Source organism: Cyclopterus lumpus, chromosome 16 (assembly GCF_009769545.1).
Source record: "Cyclopterus lumpus isolate fCycLum1 chromosome 16, fCycLum1.pri, whole genome shotgun sequence".
Taxonomy (NCBI): Eukaryota; Metazoa; Chordata; class Actinopteri; order Perciformes; family Cyclopteridae; genus Cyclopterus; species Cyclopterus lumpus.
Window position 1 is genome coordinate 25,840 of NC_046981.1, and position 27,584 is coordinate 53,423.

General features: G+C 41.6%; 3 protein-coding genes across 7 annotated transcripts; 1 reads left to right on the forward strand and 2 right to left on the reverse strand.

Moving 5' to 3' along the window:
- Positions 1 to 210: 210 nt before the first annotated feature.
- Positions 211 to 19,118, reverse strand: creb3l4 (cAMP responsive element binding protein 3-like 4). Of its 2 annotated transcripts, XM_034553945.1 has the most exons (11): positions 19,006 to 19,089; positions 18,841 to 18,928; positions 14,816 to 14,974; positions 14,473 to 14,719; positions 12,361 to 12,458; positions 11,877 to 11,951; positions 10,260 to 10,366; positions 10,102 to 10,170; positions 3,344 to 3,428; positions 2,834 to 2,927; positions 211 to 791 (listed from the first exon to the last, which is right to left on the reverse strand). In XM_034553945.1, exons 3-11 carry the CDS (start codon positions 14,969 to 14,971, stop codon positions 481 to 483), a joined length of 1,242 nt encoding a protein of 413 aa, XP_034409836.1. In that variant the 5' UTR covers positions 14,972 to 14,974; positions 18,841 to 18,928; positions 19,006 to 19,089; the 3' UTR covers positions 211 to 480. The 2 variants fall into 2 exon arrangements, with proteins under 2 accessions (XP_034409836.1, XP_034409835.1); XM_034553944.1 differs by having other exon boundaries at positions 18,841 to 19,118.
- Positions 12,500 to 14,466, reverse strand: LOC117745541. Of its 4 annotated transcripts, none has more exons than XM_034553942.1 (2): positions 14,218 to 14,466; positions 12,500 to 14,097 (listed from the first exon to the last, which is right to left on the reverse strand). In XM_034553942.1, exons 1-2 carry the CDS (start codon positions 14,242 to 14,244, stop codon positions 12,745 to 12,747), a joined length of 1,380 nt encoding a protein of 459 aa, XP_034409833.1. In that variant the 5' UTR covers positions 14,245 to 14,466; the 3' UTR covers positions 12,500 to 12,744. The 4 variants fall into 4 exon arrangements, with proteins under 4 accessions (XP_034409833.1, XP_034409834.1, XP_034409832.1 ...); XM_034553943.1 differs by having other exon boundaries at positions 12,500 to 13,935; positions 14,056 to 14,466; XM_034553941.1 differs by having other exon boundaries at positions 12,500 to 13,935; positions 14,014 to 14,466.
- Positions 19,119 to 21,484: 2,366 nt separating the features above from the next.
- LOC117745861 (zinc transporter ZIP1-like) lies at positions 21,485 to 27,378 on the forward strand. Its single transcript, XM_034554435.1, has 4 exons — positions 21,485 to 21,624; positions 22,348 to 22,609; positions 24,080 to 24,210; positions 26,100 to 27,378. The coding sequence occupies exons 2-4, from the start codon at positions 22,417 to 22,419 to the stop codon at positions 26,763 to 26,765; spliced, it is 990 nt and encodes a 329-aa protein (XP_034410326.1). The 5' UTR covers positions 21,485 to 21,624; positions 22,348 to 22,416; the 3' UTR covers positions 26,766 to 27,378.
- Positions 27,379 to 27,584: the final 206 nt, after the last annotated feature.

Consider the following 27,584-nt stretch of genomic DNA (forward strand, 5'->3'; position numbering starts at 1 on the left):
ACTAGAGTCCTAAAAAGTAGGATAGAAGCCAGAGCCTTCAGTTATCAAGCTCCTCTTTTATGGAACCAGCTTCCACTTTCAGTCTGGGAGGCAGAATCAGTCACCTCATTTAAGAGTAGACGTAAGACTTTCCTCTTTAATAGTGCTTATAGTTAGGGCTGAATCAGGTTTGCCCTGGTCCAGCCCCTTGATATGCTGCTATAGGCCTATAGGCTGCTGGGGGACGTTTTAGGATACACTGAGCTCCTTTCTTGTCTCTCTCTCTCTCTCTCCTTATGGGCAAATTTACATCTCTTCATTGCACATTACTAATTTCTCAACTAACTCAAACAAGAATGCATAACTTTTCATTGAAGCTAGAACCAGATTTACATAAAAGGTCAACGACCGATTAATGAATTCATTGCAGCGATTATTCAGAGCAGTCATTACTGGTTATGACCGAGTTAAACGTCGAACATGAAACCCCTTTATCGGGGTCTACATCTCGTCAGCGTGCGCAGGTTTGGCAGGATCACGGCTTCCTTTCCTCTGACCGAGAACCAGCGGCTCAGTTTGTCCGGAAACGAGAGCCGAGCTGTTCCCCAATTGGCTCCCCTCTGGAGTCAGCTCATCAAAGCCTGTATTTTCAGGGTTTACTATTGGTTCTTGGAGGATGGCGGTGCCCACCGGAGATCCTGATTGGCCGAGTTCAAAGTGCGGTGACGAGGAGTCGGACTGCACAGCTGAAACATTGCCATCATCTGCTGTCGGCTGGGAGAAGGGATCTGTCAAGATGTTTCTGGAAACAACTATGAAGATGGAAGAATATATTATTTTGACACGTCCATTCCACCGTTTGTAATCTGGATGATTGTGCCCAGTCTTATGTCTGAAAGGGCTGTTGTGATCTATTTAGCTTGTAGAAGGTCCCTTTACAAACAAAGTCCACCTGAGCAACAGCTCAATAAGAAGAGAAGAAATCAGCTGGCATTGGTCAAAGAAACTGGAAGCTAGATTTAAAAAAGGAACATCTTCCTGTTTCAAGAGTTTCACAATAAAAGCACCTGCAAAACAGGTTACAGCCACTATAAGATATTTTCTGGCCAAATATTAGTGTTTTTCTTGGTGCACTTTTTGCACATATATAACTTTGTTTGCATTGTTCTAACAAAGTGATTGCACAGTGTATGTGTTTTTGTCTGATGGAGCAATCTGGTTTACTTGAAAGTGATTTTTTTTCTTCTGTATTCTATTTGGAAAAGCACAAAAAAGTTATTTCAATAAAAATTCATCATGGACCATTTTGTTACAACTTTGTTGGGGCGGTGGGACATGAACATTTTTCTTCCTCCAAAGTGAGGCGTGATGGAAAATGTTTGAGAACCACTGATTTAACCACAGAATAGGCTGCAGCAGCCCAAAACACGGACTGAATCTATGTTTACATCCCAGCGTTTCAATAATGATCAAAGGTCCCTCTGGGGTTCTCCCTGTTAGTCAACAATGTGGGAGCATGAAATAGATGGAAGTGTATGTATATATATATATATATATATATATATATATATATATATATATATATATATATATATATATATATATATATATATATATATATATATATATATATATATATATAAACATCTGGTGTCTGAATGTTTTTAACTCATTTAAAATAATGATTAGAGGAATGAAGAAAAACATTATTATAACAATTTATAACTTCACAATGGCCAATAGGTGTGTGTTTGTTTGTGTGTGTGTGTGTGTGTGTGTATATAATCACCCATAGTGTTATAGTTTGAAGCCTATAGTGTCACTCTATACTATTGTCCATGTCTAACATATTATGGGATGCCTAGCAACCGACAGACAGACTATGAGCTCTTCATTCAGGTTTTAGGAGCAGCTCATACAAATTATGCAGCAGGAAAAAGAGACACTTTATTAATTTAACAGTTAATTAAAAGGTACAAGGAGATATGGTTGAGGTCCTCGCTCAAGAACATTTGAAGTTTTGTTTTTTACTTATAACTTACATTTATACATAATTTTGGACTATTTTCATTCCTATAGATAACGCCCAAAAAGCTTTAAGACAAACATTGCAATTGTTAAATATTTGTATTATTTACACGTTCATCTGAACATGATTCTTATGGAAATGTTTGTCCTGTAGAATCAGACTAGCTAAATCAAAAGGGCAGATTCAAAAACCTTTAAAATAATATTTAATTAATTTTATTTGTTCAAAACTGTAACTGCTTTCTAATTATTTATACAAAAAGAATGTGAATATTGTATCAATAAATACAGCATGTCCAGATGAAGTCAACATTGTTTGCACTACGACAAAGAGAAAAAGGTACTGTGTACTACTGCAGTATCTAATACAAGCATAAGTGTGTTAGTGTGTATGACCTGATCTTATTATTATGGTTTATGTGTATTTTTCTTTTTCTCTTTTACTTTTGTGAACTCTGATTTTGATGTGCTGTATAAATACATTTCTTTATTATTCAATTCTAAACAAGGACATTTCTTGAACCCAGCCATCTCTGACTTTTTACAAATGGTTAATTGGAATAAACTGCACAAGTAAGGAGAATAAATACATAAATAAAATTCAATAAATGTAAGATGAACAGTTTTAATTGCTTCTTTGGTTTGAATGTTTTTCAGTTTCACGTCTTTCTAAAATTTCTTGATTGAGAGTTAAATCAAATCCCCCGATTCAGTCGAGACAAACCCATGGTTTATATATATATATATTATTTTTATTTATTTATAACTAATCTGATCTTTAGTGGATTAAACACAACTCAAACAGTAAGTAAGGGAGAGCACTGACCTCCTGTGGGTCTGTAGTCATCATCTGCAGACGAGTTGCGGCTGAACGGACTGAAGCTAGGCATGATGATCAGACCAAGAGAGACGAGGACGAGCTGAAGGCACACAAACACATCTATCTTGGTCTAACATGACATGCTATATTGTGCTCTTTACAGTTGTGTATTTACAGTCCGTTTCCAGTTGATCTGGGCTACAAATGTATATAAAAACGACAAATTATTGATGCACTTTTCCCTTTATTCCTGAACATCTCTTTTTAGAAGTGAATGTGGGCCTGTGAGATGCAAAGTTCCTGGTTTGATTCTGTCATATTATGATTATGTCAAAAGAATAAAAATAAGACAAACTGTAAACGCACTTGTGTTTGGAGCTGAAACGTGACAAACATCTGGTTACACGTGCATCAACACTTCTGTATGTCAGCTTTATATTTTTCATATATATATATATATATATATATATACATACATACATACACACACACACACACACACAGAGGTTTTCCTACCAGTAAGCAGGTGCTGGTTTGGGCTCCTTTACTGACCGTCTCTTTGATCAGAGACTGAAGCCGTCCCAGCTGAGCCAGCAGAGACCTGAACAGCAAGAACACACGTGATTCAACATGTGTTTCACTTTCATGATCTCATTACTTTTAGCATCTGAATGCTAACCGGTGTAATCTGACCTCAGAAATGTTAAATCAAACAGGAAACTCTTCTGTGTGAAATTAATCGAGACAGCTGATGAATTAACTTGACTTTTCAGTTTTTCCTTTTTGCATTTACATAGCAAAGTATACACAAAAGATAAATACAGAAAGAAGTCAACAGCAAGAAGTCAACAGGAACAAAAGGTCAACAGGAACAAACAGTCAACGGGAACTAGAAGTCAACGGGAACAAAAAATTCAACAGGAACACAAAGTCAACAGGAACAAAAAGTCAACGGGAACAAAAAAGTCAATGGGAACAAAAAAGTCAACTGGAACTAACCAGAACAAAAAGTCAACGGGAACTAGAAGTCAACGGGAACAAAAAAGTCAACAGGAACAAAAAGTCAATGGGAACTAGAAGTCAACGGGAACAAAAAAGTCAACAGGAACAAAAAGTCAACGGGAACTAGAAGTCAACGGGAACAAAAGGTCAACGGGAACAAAAAAGTCAACAGGAACAAAAAGTCAACAGGAACAAAAAAGTAAATGGGATCTAGAAGTCAACGGGAACAAAAAAAGTCAACTGGAACTAACCAGAACAAAAAGTCAACGGGAACTAGAAGTCAAGGGGAACAAAAAAGTCAACAGGAACAAAAAGTCAACGGGAACTAGAAGTCAACAGGAACAAAAGGTCAACGGGAACAAAAAGTCAACGGGAACAAAAAAGTCAATGGGAACAAAAAAGTCAACTGGAACTAACCAGAACAAAAAGTCAACGGGAACTAGAAGTCAAGGGGAACAAAAAAGTCAACAGGAACAAAAAGTCAACGGGAACTAGAAGTCAACAGGAACAAAAGGTCAACGGGAACAAAAAGTCAACGGGAACAAAAAAGTCAACGGGAACAAAAAAGTCAACAGGAACAAAAAGTCAACAGGAACAAAAAGTCAACGGGAACTAGAAGTCAACGGGAACAAAAAGTCAACAGGAACAAAAAGTCAACGGGAACTAGAAGTCAACGGGAACAAAAAGTCAACGGGAACAAAAAGTCAACCGGAACAAACAGTCAACGGGAACAAAAAGTCAACGGGAACAAAAAAGTCAACTGGAACTAACCAGAACAAAACGTCAACAGGAACTAGAAGTCAACGGGAACAAAAAAGTCAACAGGAACAAAAAGTCAACGGGAACTAGAAGTCAACGGGAACAAAAAGTCAACCGGAACAAACAGTCAACGGGAACAAAAACTCAACGGGAACTAGAAGTCAACGGGAACAAAAGGTCAACGGGAACAAACAAGTCAACAGGAACAAAAATTCAACGGGAACAAAAAAGTCAACTGGAACTAACCAGAACAAAAAGTCAACGGGAACTAGAAGTCAACGGGAACAAAAAGTCAACCGGAACAAACAGTCAACAGGAACAAAAAGTCAACGGGAACAAAAAGTCAACAGGAACAAAAAGTCAACGGGAACTAGAAGTCAACGGGAACAAAAGGTCAACGGGAACAAAAAAGTCAACAGGAACAAAAAGTCAACAGGAACAAAAAAGTAAATGGGATCTAGAAGTCAACGGGAACAAAAAAGTCAACTGGAACTAACCAGAACAAAAAGTCAACAGGAACTAGAAGTCAATGGGAACAAAAAAGTCAATGGGAACAAAAAAGTCAATGGGAACAAAAAATTCAACAGGAACAAAAAGTCAACAGGAACAAAAGGTCAACAGGAACAAAAAGTCAACGGGAACAAACAGTCAACGGGAACTAATCAGAACAAAAAGTCAACGGGAACTAGAAGTCAAGGGGAACAAAAAAGTCAACAGGAACAAAAAGTCAACGGGAACTAGAAGTCAACAGGAACAAAAGGTCAACGGGAACAAAAAGTCAACGGGAACAAAAAAGTCAATGGGAACAAAAAAGTCAACTGGAACTAACCAGAACAAAAAGTCAACGGGAACTAGAAGTCAACGGGAACAAAAGGTCAACGGGAACAAAAAAGTCAACAGGAACAAAAAGTCAACGGGAACTAGAAGTCAACGGGAACAAAAAGTCAACAGGAACAAAAAGTCAACGGGAACTAGAAGTCAACGGGAACTAGAAGTCAACGGGAACAAAAAGTCAACGGGAACAAAAAGTCAACCGGAACAAAAAGTCAACGGGAACAAAAAAGTCAACTGGAACTAACCAGAACAAAACGTCAACAGGAACTAGAAGTCAACAGGAACAAAAAAGTCAACAGGAACAAAAAGTCAACGGGAACTAGAAGTCAACGGGAACAAAAAGTCAACCGGAACAAACAGTCAACGGGAACAAAAACTCAACGGGAACTAGAAGTCAACGGGAACAAAAGGTCAACGGGAACAAACAAGTCAACAGGAAAAAAAATTCAACGGGAACAAAAAAGTCAACTGGAACTAACCAGAACAAAAAGTCAACGGGAACTAGAAGTCAACGGGAACAAAAAGTCAACCGGAACAAAAAGTCAACGGGAACTAGAAGTCAACGGGAACTAGAAGTCAACGGGAACAAAAGGTCAACAGGAACAAACAAGTCAACAGGAACAAATATTCAACGGGAACAAAAAAGTCAACTGGAACTAACCAGAACAAAAAGTAAACGGGAACAAAAGGTCAACGGGAACAAAAAAGTCAACAGGAACAAAAAGTCAACGGGAACAAAAAAGTCAACGGGAACTAACCAGAACAAAAAGTCAACAGGAACTAGAAGTCAACAGGAACAAAAAAGTCAACGGGAACAAAAAAGTCAACAGGAACAAAAAGTCAACGGGAACTAGAAGTCAACGGGAACAAAAGGTCAACGGGAACAAAAAAGTCAACAGGAACAAAAAGTCAACAGGAACAAAAAGTCAACGGGAACTAGAAGTCAACAGGAACAAAAGGTCAACGGGAACAAAAAAGTCAACAGGAACAAAAAGTCAACGGGAACTAGAAGTCAACGGGAACAAAAGGTCAACTGGAACTAACCAGAACAAAAAGTTAACGGGAACTAGAAGTCAACGGGAACAAAAGGTCAACAGGAACAAAAGTCAACAGGAACAAAAAGTCAACAGGAACAAAAGGTCAACGGGAACAAAAAAGTCAACAGGAAAAAAAAGTCAACGGGAACTAGAAGTCAACGGGAACAAAATGTCAACGGGAACAAAAAAGTCAACAGGAACAAAAAGTCAATGGGAACTAGAAGTCAACGGGAACAAAAGGTCAACTGGAACTAACCAGAACAAAAAGTCAACAGGAACTAGAAGTCAACGGGAACAAAAAAGTCAACGGGAACAAAAAAGTCAACAGGAACAAAAAGTCAATGGGAACTAGAAGTCAACGGGAACAAAAAAGTCAACAGGAACAAAAAGTCAACGGGAACAAAATGTCAACGGGAACAAAAAAGTCAACAGGAACAAAAAGTCAACGGGAACTAGAAGTCAACAGGAACAAAAGGTCAATGGGAACAAAAAAGTCAACAGGAACAAAAAGTCAACGGGAACTAGAAGTCAACAGGAACAAAATGTCAACGGGAACAAAAAGTCAACGGGAACAAAAAGTCAACGGGAACAAAATAGTCAACGGGAACAAAAAAGTCAACAGGAACAAAAAGTCAACGGGAACAAAATAGTCAACGGGAACAAAAAAGTCAACAGGAACAAAAAGTCAACGAGAACTAGAAGTCACCGGGAACAAAAAAGTCAACGGGAACAAAAAAGTCAATGGGAACTAGAAGTCAACGGGAACAAAAAAGTCAACTGGAACTAACCAGAACAAAAAGTCAACAGGAACTAGAAGTCAACGGGAACAAAAAAGTCAACAGGAACAAAAAGTCAACAGGAACAAAAAGTCAACGGGAACTAGAAGTCAACGGGAACAAAAAAGTCAACAGGAACAAAAAGTCAACAGGAACAAAAAGTCAACGGGAACTAGAAGTCAACGGGAACTAGAAGTCAACGGGAACAATAAAGTCAACAGGAACAAAAAGTCAACAGGAACAAAAAGTCAACAGGAACAAAAAGTCAACGGGAACTAGAAGTCAACGGGAACAAAAGGTCACCGGGAACAAAAAAGTCAACAGGAACAAAAAGTCAACGGGAACAAAAAAGTCAACGGGAACTAACCAGAACAAAAAGTCAACAGGAACTAGAAGTCAACGGGAACAAAAAAGTCAACAGGAACAAAAAGTCAACGGGAACTAGAAGTCAACGGGAACAAAAGGTCAACGGGAACAAACAAGTCAACAGGAACAAAAATTCAACGGGAACAAAAAAGTCAACTGGAACTAACCAGAACAAAAAGTCAACGGGAACTAGAAGTCAACGGGAACAAAAAGTCAACCGGAACAAACAGTCAACGGGAACAAAAAGTCAACGGGAACAAAAAGTCAACGGGAACAAAAGGTCAACAGGAACAAACAAGTCAACAGGAACAAATATTCAACGGGAACAAAAAAGTCAACTGGAACTAACCAGAACAAAAAGTCAACGGGAACAAAAGGTCAACGGGAACAAAAAAGTCAACAGGAACAAAAAGTCAACGGGAACAAAAAAGTCAACGGGAACTAACCAGAACAAAAAGTCAACAGGAACTAGAAGTCAACAGGAACAAAAAAGTCAACGGGAACAAAAAAGTCAACAGGAACAAAAAGTCAACGGGAACTAGAAGTCAACGGGAACAAAAGGTCAACGGGAACAAACAAGTCAACAGGAACAAAAATTCAACGGGAACAAAAAAGTCAACTGGAACTAACCAGAACAAAAAGTCAACGGGAACTAGAAGTCAACGGGAACAAAAAGTCAACCGGAACAAACAGTCAACGGGAACAAAAAGTCAACGGGAACAAAAAGTCAACGGGAACAAAAGGTCAACAGGAACAAACAAGTCAACAGGAACAAATATTCAACGGGAACAAAAAAGTCAACTGGAACTAACCAGAACAAAAAGTCAACGGGAACAAAAGGTCAACGGGAACAAAAAAGTCAACAGGAACAAAAAGTCAACGGGAACTAGAAGTCAACAGGAACAAAAGGTCAACGGGAACAAAAAAGTCAACAGGAACAAAAAGTCAACGGGAACTAGAAGTCAACGGGAACAAAAGGTCAACTGGAACTAACCAGAACAAAAAGTTAACGGGAACTAGAAGTCAACGGGAACAAAAGGTCAACAGGAACAAAAAAGTCAACGGGAACAAAATGTCAACAGGAAAAAAAAGTCAACGGGAACTAGAAGTCAACGGGAACAAAAGGTCAACGGGAACAAAAAAGTCAACAGGAAAAAAAAGTCAACGGGAACTAGAAGTCAACGGGAACAAAATGTCAACGGGAACAAAAAAGTCAACAGGAACAAAAAGTCAACGGGAACTAGAAGTCACCGGGAACAAAAAAGTCAACGGGAACAAAAAGTCAACGGGAACTAGAAGTCAACGGGAACAAAAGGTCAACGGGAACAAAAAAGTCAACAGGAACAAAAAGTCAATGGGAACTAGAAGTCAACGGGAACAAAAGGTCAATGGGAACAAAAAAGTCAACAGGAACAAAAAGTCAACGGGAACTAGAAGTCAACGGGAACAAAATGTCAACGGGAACAAAAAAGTCAACAGGAACAACAAGTCAACGGGAACTAGAAGTCAACAGGAACAAAAGGTCAATGGGAACAAAAAAGTCAACAGGAACAAAAAGTCAACGGGAACTAGAAGTCAACAGGAACAAAATGTCAACGGGAACAAAAAGTCAACGGGAACAAAATAGTCAACGGGAACAAAAAAGTCAACAGGAACAAAAAGTCAACGAGAACTAGAAGTCACCGGGAACAAAAAAGTCAACAGGAACAAAAAGTCAACGGGAACAAAAAAGTCAATGGGAACTAGAAGTCAACGGGAACAAAAAAGTCAACTGGAACTAACCAGAACAAAAAGTCAACAGGAACTAGAAGTCAACGGGAACAAAAAAGTCAACAGGAACAAAAAGTCAACAGGAACAAAAAGTCAACGGGAACTAGAAGTCAACGGGAACAAAAAAGTCAACAGGAACAAAAAGTCAACAGGAACAAAAAGTCAACGGGAACTAGAAGTCAACGGGAACAAAAGGTCACCGGGAACAAAAAAGTCAACAGGAACAAAAAGTCAACTGGAACTAACTAGAACAAAAAGTCAACAGGAACAAAAAGTCAACGGGAACTAGAAGTCAACGGGAACAAAAAAGTCAACAGGAACAAAAAGTCAACAGGAACAAAAAGTCAACGGGAACTAGAAGTCAACGGGAACTAGAAGTCAACGGGAACAAAAGGTCACCGGGAAAAATAGGGAACTAGAAGTCAACAAACAAGAAGAATGTGTACAAATTGTAAAGCGCTGTGAGGCAAATTTGTGATTTTGAACTATACAAAAATAAACATTGAAATTGGAGACAACAGAAAGAAAGTAAACAGAGGAAGGCAACAGCGACCTCTGGTGCTGTAAACACTTTTGATTGGTCTGACTGTTTAAAAACACTGACACAGCACAGAGGTGCTTAAGAAAAACCTTGTTATGAATCCTTTAATAAATGTGACTCATCAGTTCCTTCTATGACTCCAGATTCCTTCATCGATCATTGAACAGTCAATAATAAATGTGGTCATACATGTTGTGTTTTTTCAGGTGCTCCACCGTCGTCTGCAGCTCTTTGTTCTGTGCTGAGCAAGTTACTGCCCTGTTAACACACATACATATTCAATTCACTATCTGATTATTATTCCCTGATTATGACAATAGTTTTGCCTCATCGATTAATCCTCCTACCTGCTCTCCAGCCCGTCAACGTACTCTTTCCTCCTCCTCCGGCTATCCTGAGCCGACTGCTTGTTGCGGATTTTTCTCCGAACTCTTTTTAGGATTCTTTCCTCTGCCTGCAAATAAAGATTCATCCTTAATCAACATCAGTCATTTCATGACTATGTCATCACTGCGAGTTCCTGATTGGTCGGTGAGAAATCACTCCAAGCCAATCTGAAACTGAAAATCAGGTTTCAGAGAATCTGAATACTTTTACACCAGAGCAATAATGACCCACATACAACTTTACTGTTTAAGAGATGTCAAAAATGTGTTTTAAAAGATGGCGGGCAATCTAGTGAGGAGGAGTAACATGTTTTGAGTGTCTAATTTGGTAGACAGAGCAAACATGATGATCTGATATGATGATTATGATGCATTGATGTAAATTAAACTAACTAACAGGATATTAGGGAGTTACAATGCAACACACATGAATGCAGCAGGAATATTAATCAAGAAATATAACATATCACTTTTTACTGCACTGTCATTACCTTAACTAGTTTAACAGCATTTAGTTAATAATACTTACATACTTTAACATTGGTAGGGCCTTCAATGCAGGACCTTAACTTGTTGAGTATTTGTGGTATTAGTACTTTTACTGCAGTAAAGCATGTGGATACTTCCTCTCATGTTTCTTTTGTTATGCATAATTTAGATTGAGAAATACTGTATTGTCGTTGTGTTTTTCAGTATCATGCAGTGAAAACCTCATAAAAGCTCTGAGTTCATCTACCTGCAGTGAAAGATTCTAAAAGGGTTAGGGTGAGACATCTGATGTCTCAGCAGTCTGACCTTGGTGAGAGGGTTAGGGGTTAGGGTGAGACATCTGAAGTCTCAGCAGTCTGACCTTGGTGAGAGGGTTAGGGGTTAGGGTGAGACATCTGAAGTCTCAGCAGTCTGACCTTGGTGAGAGGGTTAGGGGTTAGGGTGAGACATCTGAAGTCTCAGCAGTCTGACCTTGGTGAGAGGGTTAGGGGTTAGGGTGAGACATCTGAAGTCTCAGCAGTCTGACCTTGGTGAGAGGGTTAGGGGTTAGGGTTTCAGCAGTCTGACCTTGGTGAGAGGGTTAGGGGTTAGGGTGAGACATCTGATGTCTCAGCAGTCTGACCTTGGTGAGAGGGTTAGGGGTTAGGGTTTCAGCAGTCTGACCTTGGTGAGAGGGTTAGGGGTTAGGGTGAGACATCTGAAGTCTCAGCAGTCTGACCTTGGTGAGAGGGTTAGGGGTTAGGGTTTCAGCAGTCTGACCTTGGTGAGAGGGTTAGGGGTTAGGGTGAGACATCTGATGTCTCAGCAGTCTGACCTTGGTGAGAGGGTTAGGGGTTAGGGTGAGACATCTGATGTCTCAGCAGTCTGACCTTGGTGAGAGGGTTAGGGGTTAGGGTGAGACATCTGAAGTCTCAGCAGTCTGACCTTGGTGAGAGGGTTAGGGGTTAGGGTGAGACATCTGATGTCTCAGCAGTCTGACCTTGGTGAGAGGGTTAGGGGTTAGGGTGAGACATCTGATGTCTCAGCAGTCTGACCTTGGTGAGAGGGTTAGGGGTTAGGGTGAGACATCTGAAGTCTCAGCAGTCTGACCTTGGTGAGAGGAAGGTTGTTGGGCAGAGAAACTCCTTCCTGTGTCAGTAGCTTTTGTTCCTCCTCAGTCAACAACTGCAACCGAAGGCAAGCTTATTTAAAGAGCACCACATTCAAACAACACACATTGACCAAAAGGCTTTACATAGAAATTAAATAAAAACTAAAACATAAAAACAATATAAGTAAATTAATTAAAGCATAGAATATCTAATCTAACCGTATTGCACAAGCAACAAAATAAACCACAAACAAATAAAAGCCAGGCATGTCTTCACAATGATAACTATGAGGCTAGAGGAAAGAGGTGGGTCTCTACTTCAAAGGTATCACTGGAGGGAGAAGATTGTGTTTTTAGTGGCAGCCTGTTTCTAAGTTTCAGGCCAACTACAAAACATGCTTGATCAATAGAGGAAGAGTCAGTCCTCCAGGTCCGACCTTCACTCGACCCTCAGCAGGGACAGTGTTCAGATCAAAGTCTCACCATATCACCGTCCGGGCTCTGGGGGTCATCGAGGCGAACCACGGGCAGCTGGTTCACAATGCATGAGTCTGAAAACAACACCTGAGAGCTCCAGCCATCTGTAATGGCACAGGAAGTGACGTCACGGTTACTGCCGACAAAAGAAAGTTACCATCAACATATTCCTGTTTGGAACTGAGATGAGACCTTAACTGATCCCAGCGGGGACATCGGTCGTTGCAGCCGCACAAAGACAGAAATAAATACAGATAAGTATAGAAAGTCACCGTAATAAATAGACAGTTTACACCAGTCTGGTATATTAATATTAACGTAATATAGGATATCGTACATTATTGTTTGCATTGACCTGTTGACTCTGCTGTCACTTCATCAGCACCTGAATTAAATTGAATTAACTATAAGATTAATTAAGTGTCTCAACAAGTGACATATTATATGACTCACCTTCCATATGTTAGGGTACCATATCTTATGGTTCACCTCCCATATGTTAGTGTTAGAGTACCATATCTTATGGTTCACCTTCCATATGTTAGTGTTAGGGTACCATATCTTATGGTTCACCTTCCATATGTTAGTGTTAGGGTACCATATCTTATGGTTCACCTCCCATATGTTAGTGTTAGGGTACCATATCTTATGGTTCACCTCCCATATGGTAGTGTTAGGGTACCATATCTTATGGTTCACCTTCCATATGTTAGTGTTAGGGTACCATATCTTATGGTTCACCTCCCATATGTTAGTGTTAGGGTACCATATCTTATGGTTCACCTTCCATATGGTAGTGTTAGGGTACCATATCTTATGGTTCACCTCCCATATGGTAGTGTTAGGGTACCATATCTTATGGTTCACCTTCCATATGGTAGTGTTAGGGTACCATATCTTATGGTTCACCTTCCATATGGTAGTGTTAGGGTACCATATCTTATGGTTCACCTCCCATATGGTAGTGTTAGGGTACCATATCTTATGGTTCACCTCCCATATGGTAGTGTTAGGGTACCATATCTTATGGTTCACCTCCCATATGGTAGTGTTAGGGTACCATATCTTATGGTTCACCTCCCATATGGTAGTGTTAGGGTACCATATCTTATGGTTCACCTCCCATATGGTAGTGTTAGAGTACCATATCTTATGGTTCACCTCCCATATGGTAGTGTTAGGGTACCATATCTTATGGTTCACCTCCCATATGGTAGTGTTAGGGTACCATATCTTATGGTTCACCTCCCATATGGTAGTGTTAGAGTACCATATCTTATGGTTCACCTCCCATATGGTAGTGTTAGGGTACCATATCTTATGGTTCACCTCCCATATGGTAGTGTTAGGGTACCATATCTTATGGTTCACCTCCCATATGGTAGTGTTAGGGTACCATATCTTATGGTTCACCTTCCATATGGTAGTGTTAGGGTACCATATCTTATGGTTCACCTCCCATATGGTAGTGTTAGGGTACCATATCTTATGGTTCACCTCCCATATGGTAGTGTTAGGGTACCATATCTTATGGTTCACCTCCCATATGGTAGTGTTAGGGTACCATATCTTATGGTTCACCTCCCATATGTTAGGGTACCATATCTTATGGTTCACCTCCCATATGGTAGTGTTAGAGTACCATATCTTATGGTTCACCTCCCATATGGTAGTGTTAGAGTACCATATCTTATGGTTCACCTCCCATATGGTAGTGTTAGGGTACCATATCTTATGGTTCACCTTCCATATGTTAGGGTACCATATCTTATGGTTCACCTCCCATATGGTAGTGTTAGAGTACCATATCTTATGGTTCACCTCCCATATGGTAGTGTTAGGGTACCATATCTTATGGTTCACCTCCCATATGTTAGGGTACCATATCATGTATTTGTTATTGATTGATTGTTTAGTATTTATGAAGGAAGTGTGAATAAAGTCCAAAGTAGAATGCTCATATAGTATGATGAATAGATGGAATAATGTTTGTGTTTACAAATATTACTGATGTAAAACCTTTTTTTCTCCACACACAACAAAGTTCTCAGGATCGTGGAGAGTAACACAGTAATAGTTTACATTGTGTTTAGGCTTCGAATCAGAAATCAAACACACCGAGCTCTATGGAGATGACGTTCTCTTGTCCAGGTTCATTCTTCGGGCTGCCCAGGCTGCCGATGTCATAAACCACCTGATAGACGGGTAGGATGCTCGCTGCGGTCGCTGTGCTGAAGGGAACCACGGGGTCCTCGGAGACACCACTGTCGCTCTCAGACGAGGACTTGGCAGGCGGCCCGCTAGGAAACACCTCGTTTGGGTCGACACCATGAAGGATGTCCTCTGACTCGCTGTCATTCAGCGTCTGAGACAGAATCATCACATATCAAACTGGTGACCTCGCCTGTATTACCCATCAGGCCACTGATGCTGGACACTGATGCTGGTGCGCAGAACTCACACCCTCAGGGTCCATGGCCCAGTCCTGCAGCGGATCCTCTGAGCTGCTGAATACCAGGTCGGAGGAGAAAGGAGTGGCGAGCTGCCAGCTGTCGGCCAACATACCTCCTTCACCACCGCCACCTCCCAGAAAGTGCTCCCCGCTTTCTGCATCCATGACCTGAAACACATCACACTCCGTCACAACTCAAATACTATATCTATATATACACACATAAATATATATATATATATATATATATATATATATATATATATATATATAAAATCTAACAATGATAATAAATAGTAATATGTCTAATATAACAAAAGGGTCCAGGGGTCTGATATCCAGACACACATAACTGCAGTAACAGCCGACACGTGAATACACACCCAAACAAAAGCCAGGTGAGGAAACAGAGGAGGAGGATATCCTGGTAGGTAGGTACACACCCACCACACACACACACACACACACACACACACACACACACACACACACACACACACACACACACACACACACACACACACACACACACACACACACACACACACACACACACACACACACACACACACACACACACACACACACACACACACACACACACACACACACACACACACACACACACACACACACACACACACACACACACACACACACACACACACACACACACGGTAGCACCAGTCTAACTGAATAGAAACCTGATACGCTGTTTAAGGGAGACGAGACGAGGAAAAGCTCCAGAAGACAAACTGTGACTAAAGAATAATAGGGCTGGTCCCTGGGTTAGGGGCTCAGAGGAACAGGGTTAAGGGTCGAGGGTCAGTGTTAGGGGCTCAGAGGAACAGGGTTAAGGGTCGAGGGTCAGTGTTAGGGGCTCAGAGGAACAGGGTTAAGGGTCGAGGGTCAGTGTTAGGGGCTCAGAGGAACAGGGTTAAGGGTCGAGGGTCAGTGTTAGGGGCTCAGAGGAACAGGGTTAAGGGTCGAGGGTCAGTGTTAGGGGCTCAGAGGAACAGGGTTAAGGGTCGAGGGTCAGTGTTAGGGGCTCAGAGGAACAGGGTTAAGGGTCGAGGGTCAGTGTTAGGGGCTCAGAGGAACAGGGTTAGGGGGTTAGGGTTAGGAGTAGAGGGTTGGGGCTTCAGTGGGAAGAGCGGCTCAAAGTTAGTCCGTCTGCATGTTGTGTCCTTGGGCAAGACACTGAACTGAATTAATTAGGGTTAGGGTTAAGTAATCAGTATTACAAAGAACATGTATAAAAGTATAAAAGGACTCATTATGCAGCCAAGATGGGCTCTGTTGTTGGTACATTATTACTATTATTACTATTGATTCACGAATATGAAAGCTGCATCTGAAATGTAACTACAAGTACCTGATACATGTGGTGAGTACAAGTACCTGATACATGTGGTGAGTACAAGTACCTGATACATGTAGTGAGTACAAGTACCTGATACATGTGGTGAGTACAAGTACCTGATACATGTGGTGAGTACAAGTACCTGATACATGTAGTGAGTACAAGTACCTGATACATGTGGTGAGTACAAGTACCTGATACATTTGGTGAGTACAAGTACCTGATACATGTGGTGAGTACAAGTACCTGATACATGTAGTGAGTACAAGTACCTGATACATGTAGTGAGTACAAGTACCTGATACATGTAGTGAGTACAAGTACCTGATACATGTGGTGAGTACAAGTACCTGATACATGTAGTGAGTACAAGTACCTGATACATGTAGTGAGTACAAGTACCTGATACATGTAGTGAGTACAAGTACCTGATACATGTGGTGAGTACAAGTACCTGATACATGTGGTGAGTACAAGTACCTGATACATGTAGTGAGTACAAGTACCTGATACATGTAGTGAGTACAAGTACCTGATACATGTAGTGAGTACAAGTACCTGATACATGTGGTGAGTACAAGTACCTGATACATGTGGTGAGTACAAGTACCTGATACATTTGGTGAGTACAAGTACCTGATACATGTGGTGAGTACAAGTACCTGATACATGTAGTGAGTACAAGTACCTGATACATGTAGTGAGTACAAGTACCTGATACATGTGGTGAGTACAAGTACCTGATACATGTGGTGAGTACAAGTACCTGATACATGTGGTGAGTACAAGTACCTGATACATGTAGTGAGTACAAGTACCTGATACATGTAGTGAGTACAAGTACCTGATACATGTAGTGAGTACAAGTACCTGATACATGTAGTGAGTACAAGTACCTGATACATGTGGTGAGTACAAGTACCTGATACATGTAGTGAGTACAAGTACCTGATACATGTGGTGAGTACAAGTACCTGATACATGTAGTGAGTACAAGTACCTGATACATGTGGTGAGTACAAGTACCTGATACATGTAGTGAGTACAAGTACCTGATACATGTGGTGAGTACAAGTACCTGATACATGTGGTGAGTACAAGTACCTGATACATGTGGTGAGTACAAGTACCTGATACATGTGGTGAGTACAAGTACCTGATACATGTGGTGAGTACAAGTACCTGATACATGTGGTGAGTACAAGTACCTGATACATGTGGTGAGTACAAGTACCTGATACATGTGGTGAGTACAAGTACCTGATACATGTAGTGAGTACAAGTACCTGATACATGTAGTGAGTACAAGTACCTGATACATGTAGTGAGTACAAGTACCTGATACATGTAGTGAGTACAAGTACCTGATACATGTGGTGAGTACAAGTACCTGATACATGTGGTGAGTACAAGTACCTGATACATGTGGTGAGTACAAGTACCTGATACATGTGGTGAGTACAAGTACCTGATACATGTGGTGAGTACAAGTACCTGATACATGTGGTGAGTACAAGTACCTGATACATGTGGTGAGTACAAGTACCTGATACATGTGGTGAGTACAAGTACCTGATACATGTAGTGAGTACAAGTACCTGATACATGTGGTGAGTACAAGTACCTGATACATGTGGTGAGTACAAGTACCTGATACATGTGGTGAGTACAAGTACCTGATACATGTAGTGAGTACAAGTACCTGATACATGTGGTGAGTACAAGTACCTGATACATGTGGTGAGTACAAGTACCTGATACATGTGGTGAGTACAAGTACCTGATACATGTGGTGAGTACAAGTACCTGATACATGTGGTGAGTACAAGTACCTGATACATGTGGTGAGTACAAGTACCTGATACATGTGGTGAGTACAAGTACCTGATACATGTAGTGAGTACAAGTACCTGATACATGTAGTGAGTACAAGTACCTGATACATGTAGTGAGTACAAGTACCTGATACATGTAGTGAGTACAAGTACCTGATACATGTGGTGAGTACAAGTACCTGATACATTTGGTGAGTACAAGTACCTGATACATGTGGTGAGTACAAGTACCTGATACATGTAGTGAGTACAAGTACCTGATACATGTGGTGAGTACAAGTACCTGATACATGTGGTGAGTACAAGTACCTGATACATGTGGTGAGTACAAGTACCTGATACATGTAGTGAGTACAAGTACCTGATACATGTGGTGAGTACAAGTACCTGATACATGTGGTGAGTACAAGTACCTGATACATGTGGTGAGTACAAGTACCTGATACATGTGGTGAGTACAAGTACCTGATACATGTGGTGAGTACAAGTACCTGATACATGTGGTGAGTACCTTTTACTGCACTACATTTATCTTACAGCTTTAGTTTAGTTCCTGATCATTTCAAATAATTAATAACACTAATGATGTATACTAAAATAATGTCTTTCAAATGAGTAATAAACAGATATAATACAATTATATATCATTCTGCATCATGAGTACATGTATTTTGATGCTAATACTTTTGTACTTTTACTTAAGTAACAAGTTCTTCGAGTACTTCCAGACTGTAGTATTAGTACATTTAGAGTTAAATACAATGAGCTGCTGTTGGTTGTGGATCAGTCTCAGACCTGATCCTGGTTCATCCGGATCCCCAGGAGCAAACACTTACTGTGTGCTGACAGGTTGGTCGCTCCTCTTCAGACCCTCCTGCTCTTCATCACAGTCCTCTTCAGACCCTGTTCAGACCCCCTTCAGACCCCCTTCAGACCCCGTTCAGACCCCCTTCAGACCCTGTTCAGACCCCCTTCAGACCCTCTTCAGACCCCCTTCAGACCCCGTCCAGCTGTCAGACCCCGTTCAGACCCTCCTCAGACCCCGTCCAGCTGTCAGACCGCGTTCCGCCTGTAAACCAGTCTGTTCCTCTTCTTCTTCTTCTTCTTCCTCTTCTTCTTCCTCTTCTTCTTCTTCTTCTCTCCTTTTGGATTCATTCTTGGTCGGTACAAGTGAACACCGCCACCTAATGTCAGCGGTGGAACTATTCAGATGTTTTACTTGAGTAAAAGTAGTAGAAATACTCTTTTAATACTCTTTGTTGTTACAAATAAAAGTATTTATGGGATACCAAATGGTTGAAGTTATGCATTTGAAATATTTCGCTCACTTTCCTCACATTTGAGACATAACTTCAACTAAAACAAAAATGTTGTATATCCTTGTTAACAATATGTGGACATGTTAAAAATAATTGTTAAATGTAGATGTTGAATAACTTTTTCAATTAACAATAATAATATTGTACATACAAAAAATGATCACGTGTTGTTTGAATTTCTGTCTCCAATGCGAGGAAGCAAAATATTCTAAATTAATCAAATATGTGTAAATTACAACAGATTTTTTATATTTAAATCCCCATAACTGTTGGCATCAAATTATACATGAAGTACCAAAAGTTTAAAATACTCATTATTCAGAATAGGATATATATTTTTATTGTGTGTGTATAAAGTTAGCACAGGAGTCCTCTGTTATAATGAGGACGGACTAAAGTTAGCACAGGAGGGTTCTGTGGAAAGACTAATAAATGTTCCATCGTAATGTCCCATGCAAGAACAAGGTCGAAGGTGAACGCAATGAGTGGGTTTCTACTCTCTGCCAGAAGCCAATCAAATCTAATAATGTGTTAAATACAGTACTGAGGCTAGTACTCGTACTAATACGAGTACTAGTACTAATCATTATCGACATCCACATGAATATTAAAATCTCCTACAATAATAACCTTATCACTTTTAAGGACTAAACTTGATAAACACTCTGAAAATTCAGATATAAATTCTGAATATGGACCTGGTGGCCGGTACAGTATAACAAATAGAATTGGCTGTAATGTTTTCGAGGTTGGATGTGAAAGACTAAGAACAAGGCTTTCAAATGAGTTGTAGTTTAGTTTAGGTTTAGGATTCATTAATAGGCTTGAGTCAAAGATGGCTGCTACTCCACCTCCTCGGCCGGTGCCTCGAGGAATGTGAGTATTAATATGACTTGGAGGAGTTGATTCATTTAGGCTGACATATTCTTCATGGCTCAGCCAGGTTTCAGTAAGACACAATAAATCAATGTGATTGTCTGATATTAAATAATTTACTAATACAGCTTTAGATGACAGAGATCGGAGGCAAGCCAGAAAAATAAGACGCATGATTTACAGCTACTGCAAAGAGACTTCATATATTACATCTGACCTTTGGCCTCTGAAACTTAAAAGAAACCATAAAGATACATAAAAAAGATAAAGATCACCTACTACATCATCAGATACCTGAAAGTTTGACAATGTGTAATCGTTTTATAAAATATGTTGTATCCTTCAGGTTCTGTACAGTCTGGCTTCATGAGAAGAGCTTTTTTTGTCTCAGTCTCAAACAGCTGTTGGGCTGAAAGTGAAGGTTTTTAACGTGAATGTGATCAATAAGTGATGAAAACTGGATGGTTCCTACTTCCAGCTGACGCCTGTGAAGTTCGACAGAGAAAGACAACAAGACCGGAACACAAGATCTTTTCCATCAAAATAATAACATCAACTCATTTGTATTTTAAAGAACTAATCTGCATGTTTCAAATCCCAAATTTCAACTCCTCGTTTCATTTGAATGTTTTTTAGAGATCTCAAGAGGTTCAATCATCCAGTATTAAAAATAAAAAATAAAAAAAAGTCCCTGAAATGCATTAGGCCAACAATATAGTCAAACATAAAGTATACATGTGTACATCTAGTCAACTTTTAGAAGTCATTCAGAATAATTCACTATTGACATGATACAAGCTGCTGACAGATGGAAAGAAAACTATCGACTATACTGTAGATTTAATTTACTCATATATGTGTTCTCAATATAGTGGAATGTAACCAAGGTCATTTACTGATATTAATTACACATTTTAGGTACTTGTACTTTACTTGAGAAGATCCTATAAATATCATGAATTGCTGTAAAGTAGCCCACAGTTGATAAAGGAGTTCAATTCAATTCAATTCAGTTTATTTTGTATAGCCCAATATCACAAATTACAAATTTGCCTCAGAGGGCTTTACAATCTGTACACATACGTTTAACAACATCTGATGCATAAATACCTTGAACGTTATTAACTATATTTAGCTGATAAGACTTACAGAACAGTGTGCCCACTTTTACTCAATGATTGGAGGACTTCTTCCACCTCGATCAAAATGAATTTTCCAAAAACAGCTTTTATTTTGAAAACCGGATGAAGAGCTCCATCATAAACGGGATCAGCTGATGGGAACTGACTCACCACTTCCCGGACAAGTGAACCCGCAGCGAGCTGAGAACAAACGACTAATAGGACTTTATTCTAGTGAATCTAAACCTGTATTCAGTCCGGTTCTCCTAAGAGGGTCCTGCTGAGCGTCCGGATCCGGATTCAGGTACGAGGGGGATTTGATGCCGAGAGTAAAACATGAAACACCAAAGTTTCATCAAAGTTTTCACGTTTTATAGAAACCACATGAAGGATTCTTCATTGTGTTCATGATCTCGATATATAGATATAGTGCTGGTGTTTAGATCTGTGATATTATATTAATGTTATTCCTATTATAAGGTCAGAGAAAGTCAATATGTTAAACACACAGATTACAGAGTTCTGTATCTTCCAATAAAACATAGTACAAAATAGTACAACTTGCTATACTGTATACTGTACTACATCTTAGAGGTACATTTACATCATGGGTAAGTTCATTTGTAATACTGTAAGTACACTTTGCTAGTAATAATGCAGTACTTTTACTCAAGTCAGATTTAAATACTTTTGTCTGAGTGTAGCAGAGTATTTTTACATTGTGGTATTGGTACTTTTACTGCAGTAAAATATCTGAAAACCACTGGAGTGGCCTCTTATATGATTCACACAACCCTTATCTAGCTCCTGAGTACCTGCAGAAAGTACCTGAAAGAAATACTTCTCAAATGTTCCAGAAATACTGTGTTACGACCCGGCTCAAAGGCTGCAACATGAGGGAGACCAGACGAGTTAAAAGCAATAAATGGACACTTAGCAAGGAACCGTCCTGCCTCAATCAGAGAGGTCAGAGGTCATGAGAGACAGAAACAGAGTGGATCTAACTGTGTTTTTATCCATCTAACAGACGTCGGCACCCTGGTGAATCATGGCTGCTGTTTGAGCTCCTCCTCCTTGAAGACAAACCAGATTAAAGATGTCTGCCGCCGGCGGGAGCGTCCTCCTGTCTCCTGGGAAGGAAACGGCCACACTGCAGATCGACCCGGCCAGCATCCCGGCCCTGGAGGTCAAACTGGGAGCACTGGTGGTCCTGCTGTCCGTCACAGTGCTGTTTGGTTTCGCCCCGCTGTGCATGATTCGGGGAATGGGGCGCTGCAGTGAGGACCCAGGTAAGAAGCTGGGTTCAGTGAGGACCCAGGTAAGAAGATGGGTTCAGTGAGGACCCAGGTAAGAAGCTGGGTTCAGTGAGGACCCAGGTAAGAAGATGGGTTCAGTGTGGACCCAGGTAAGAAGATGGGTTCAGTGTGGACCCAGGTAAGAAGATGGGTTCAGTGAGGACCCAGGTAAGAAGCTGGGTTCAGTGAGGACCCAGGTAAGAAGATGGGTTCAGTGTGGACCCAGGTAAGAAGATGGGTTCAGTGAGGACCCAGGTAAGAAGATGGGTTCAGTGAGGACCCAGGTAAGAAGCTGGGTTCAGTGAGGACCCAGGTAAGAAGATGGGTTCAGTGTGGACCCAGGTAAGAAGATGGGTTCAGTGAGGACCCAGGTAAGAAGCTGGGTTCAGTGAGGACCCAGGTAAGAAGATGGGTTCAGTGTGGACCCAGGTAAGAAGATGGGTTCAGTGTGGACCCAGGTAAGAAGATGGGTTCAGTGAGGACCCAGGTAAGAAGCTGGGTTCAGTGAGGACCCAGGTAAGAAGATGGGTTCAGTGTGGACCCAGGTAAGAAGATGGGTTCAGTGAGGACCCAGGTAAGAAGATGGGTTCAGTGAGGACCCAGGTAAGAAGCTGGGTTCAGTGAGGACCCAGGTAAGAAGATGGGTTCAGTGTGGACCCAGGTAAGAAGATGGGTTCAGTGAGGACCCAGGTAAGAAGCTGGGTTCAGTGAGGACCCAGGTAAGAAGATGGGTTCAGTGTGGACCCAGGTAAGAAGATGGGTTCAGTGTGGACCCAGGTAAGAATCTGGGTTCAGTGAGGACCCAGGTAAGAAGCTGGGTTCAGTGAGGACCCAGGTAAGAAGATGGGTTCAGTGAGGACCCAGGTAAGAAGCTGGGTTCAGTGAGGACCCAGGTAAGAAGATGGGTTCAGTGAGGACCCAGGTAAGAAGCTGGGTTCAGTGTGGACCCAGGTAAGAAGCTGGGTTCAGTGAGGACCCAGGTAAGAAGATGGGTTCAGTAAGGACCCAGGTAAGAAGCTGGGTTCAGTGAGGACCCAGGTAAGAAGCTGGGTTCAGTGTGGACCCAGGTAAGAAGCTGGGTTCAGTGAGGACCCAGGTAAGAAGCTGGGTTCAGTGTGGACCCAGGTAAGAAGCTGGGTTCAGTAAGGACCCAGGTAAGAAGCTGGGTTCAGTGTGGACCCAGGTAAGAAGCTGGGTTCAGTAAGGACCCAGGTAAGAAGATGGGTTCAGTGAGGACCCAGGTAAGAAGCTGGGTTCAGTGAGGACCCAGGTAAGAAGCTGGGTTCAGTGTGGACCCAGGAAAGAAGATGGGTTCAGTAAGGACCCAGGTAAGAAGCTGGGTTCAGTGAGGACCCAGGTAAGAAGCTGGGTTCAGTGTGGACCCAGGAAAGAAGATGGGTGCAGCGAGGACCACGTCTGGACGTAGATCAAGCACAGATTGATCTCCGATCTTGTTCTCCTTAGATGTGCGGCGCAGGCTGGTGAGCTTAATCAGCTGTTTTGCTGGCGGAGTTTTCTTGGCTACCTGTCTGCTGGACCTGCTGCCAGACTACCTGCAGGGCATCAACAAGGCCTTTAGCATCGCAGGAGTCACAGTAAGATCCCAATGTCCAGACTTTAGACTGTTTGTCTATTGAACTCAGCCATCATATGCATGTTGACCTGCCATAAACAAGACCCGATGCTAAGCTGACGAATGACAGTCACACTTCAACAGCTGAACAATAGATGTCACGTGACCAGATGAACAGAGTTACAGAGTAACAACACATTCAATGAATATGACAGAAATTATGAATAATGAGTAGTAGGCATGGACCACGATCCAGACCTCCACAATCCATGAAACAGAAGGAGGTAGAGAGGAGGGGGGGGCGGGGCATCAGCAGGGCGAAGGCAGAAGGCCGGCTCACCAGGCAGGACACAGCCAGGTCCAATGGACCCTATGACACGTGAAGTCACAAAGACTTAGAGAGTTAGTACTTCAGCTTCATAAAGTCTCAAATCTTTACTCACAATGTCACTTTAAGGCTATACGAGTAACCCCCTAACCCAGACTATGTACACTTCCCTTAGCTAACACGAGCTAACACTAGCTAATATTATATTAGCTCAAACTAGTTAACACTACTAACATTAGCTAAAACTAGCTAACACTAGCTAATAGGAGCTAACACAAGCTTACACAAGCTAACATTAGCTAAAAAATAGCTAACGCTTGGCACACCTGTCAGTCAACTCTCCCTGACTGATAACATTACCACAATAACACGCTCCTGTAGGTACATGCTGTACAACATCAGGAGAATACGACCTCTTCTCACTCAGAAGGCGGCACAGGTTCTGGTCCAGGTTCTGGTCCAGGCTCTGGTCATCTCACGGCTAGACTACTGTAACTCCCTCCTTCAGGTCTACCTGCTAATGCCATTCAACCTCTACAGCTCATCCAGAATGCAGCTGCTCGGCTGGTCTTCAACCTCCGAAATTTACCCACAATCCTCCGCTCCTCCGCGACCTTCACTGGTTACCGGTGGCCGCCCGCATCCGCTTCAAAACATTGGTACTTGAGTACCGTGCTGCGAACAGATCGGGTCCGGTCTACATCCAGGACATGGTCTAACCTCACACCCAGGACATGGTCTAACCTCACACCCAGGACATGGTCTAACCTCACACCCAGGACATGGTCTAACCTCACATCCAGGACATGGTCTAAACTCACACCCAGGACATGGTCTAACCTCACACCCAGGACACGACTGTTTGCTGTGCTGGCTCCTCATTGGTGGAACGAGCTCCCCATTGACATCAGGACAGAAAGTCTCTACAAACTAAAAACACATCTTTTTCGACTATACCTTGAATAGGGAAGGTAGAGACGTAGTAGCACTTTAGTAGCATTTAAATGTCTCTTACTGATAGTACTTTGTTGTTTAGCACTTTAGTAGCACTTAAATGTCTCTTACTGATAGCACTCTGTAGTTTAGCACTTTAGTAGCACTTAAATGTCTCTTACTGATAGCACTTTGTAGTTTAAGGTTATTGAAGAAATTGTACTTTCTTGATTCTTGTTGTTCTGAGTTTGGACTCATGGTTTAATGCACTTATTGTAAGTCGCTTTGGATAAAAGCGTCAGCTAAATGACATGAAATGTAATGTAATGTAATGAGAAAGGGATGTAATATTCTTCCATCATAATGTTCAAGCTCTTACCCAAGCTGAACTTTCAACCTTATTTATTACAGATTTATGACTTTTCAGGTTTAAACAATTGTATAATAGTTATTTAATTACTATGTCATTTGTCTAATTTAAAGAACATGCTGTCCTTAAAAACATGGTGGAAATTGTTTTTTGTTGACTGTTCTCGACCATGTTTTGGTGTCCTCTGTAAAAACCTGTCAACATAATAATAATTTTATAATTTTAAACATTGCATCTTCGTCCCTTAACTGGACTAAAGTGTGTTCTTCTCTCGTTGCAGCTCCAGTTCCCACTGCCAGAGTTCATCATGGCCATGGGCTTCTTCCTGGTCTTGGTCCTGGAACAGATCGTCCTGGCCTTCAAGGACCAGTCCTCCTCTCACGTGGAGGAGCGTCGGGCTCTGCTGGTGGACTCCAGCAGTCACCAGTCCCACCGCCACCGTGGGTCCGAGGAGTCCGACGGCAGCCCCTTCCATGTGGACCGGGGCTCCCAGTCCGCCCTGCGCGCCTTCATACTGGTCTTCTCTCTGTCTGTACACTCGGTATTTGAGGGTTTGGCAGTCGGACTGCTGGAGGAGCAGGAGGAGGTGCTGGAGATCTGCCTGGCGCTGATTATCCACAAAAGCATCATCTCCTTCAGCCTGGCCTTTAAGCTGAGTCAGGGCCGGCTGCGGCGGTCGGTGGTGGCCGGCTGTCTGCTGCTGTTCGCTGCCATGTCACCGCTGGGCATCGGCGTGGGCATCGCCCTCACGGAGACCAGGGCGTCCCCGCAGCACCGGCTGGCCCGCTGCACGCTGGAGGGTCTGGCGGCAGGAACCTTCATCTACATCACCTTCATGGAGATCCTGCCGCACGAGCTCAGCTCCGGCAGGAACCGCATCCCCAAGATGGCCGCGCTGCTGGCGGGCTTCGCCGTGGTCACCGCCGTGCTCTTTGTCAAACTGTAACCAACACATGACACTTGGACGTCAATCTGATGATCAGATCATTGTTCACGATGAAATCAGGCAGGAATCAGCTCGTTAGTACCCACAATGCTCCTCTCCAACACATCACGTTATCACAGAGCTCATTGTTTACTCTCACTTGTTAGGATCCAAACACAGCAAATATCTGCCACTGACCGACCTGTATGACCCCTAACTGACCTGTGTGACCCCTAACTGACCTGTGTGACCCTGTGACCTCAAGAAACAGAGGAAACCCACCTTAAGGACTTACCGCTGGAACAGCTGATCTGTTCCCACAATGCACCTATATATGTATTTTTGTAATTACCACTTTTAGAAACCACAGCATTTTAATCATTGTGTGATATTTTGTATTGTGATCAGAAGGAAGAGACTATTACAAATGAAATAGTTCTTCATACAGTGGCTGAGCTTTTGTTGCTTTAAAGCTTTATATTATTATCAAGAAATGTATCTGCTGTTCTAAAATGAAACGGCAAACTAAAGATGGACCTGTACATTACATTACATTACATTACATTACATTACATGTCATTTAGCTGACGCTTTTATCCAAAGCGACTTACAATAAGTGCATTAAACCATGAGTCCAAACTCAAAGAATCAAGAAAGTAACATTTCTTCAATAAAGTTAAAATACAAAGTGCTATCAGTAAGAGACATTTAAGTGCTGCTAAAGTGCTTCTACGGCTCTACCTTCCCTATTCAAGGTATAGTCGAAAGAGATGTGTTTTTAGTTTGCGACGGAAGATGTAGAAACTGTCAGATGTCCTGATGTCCTGTACTTGTACGGAA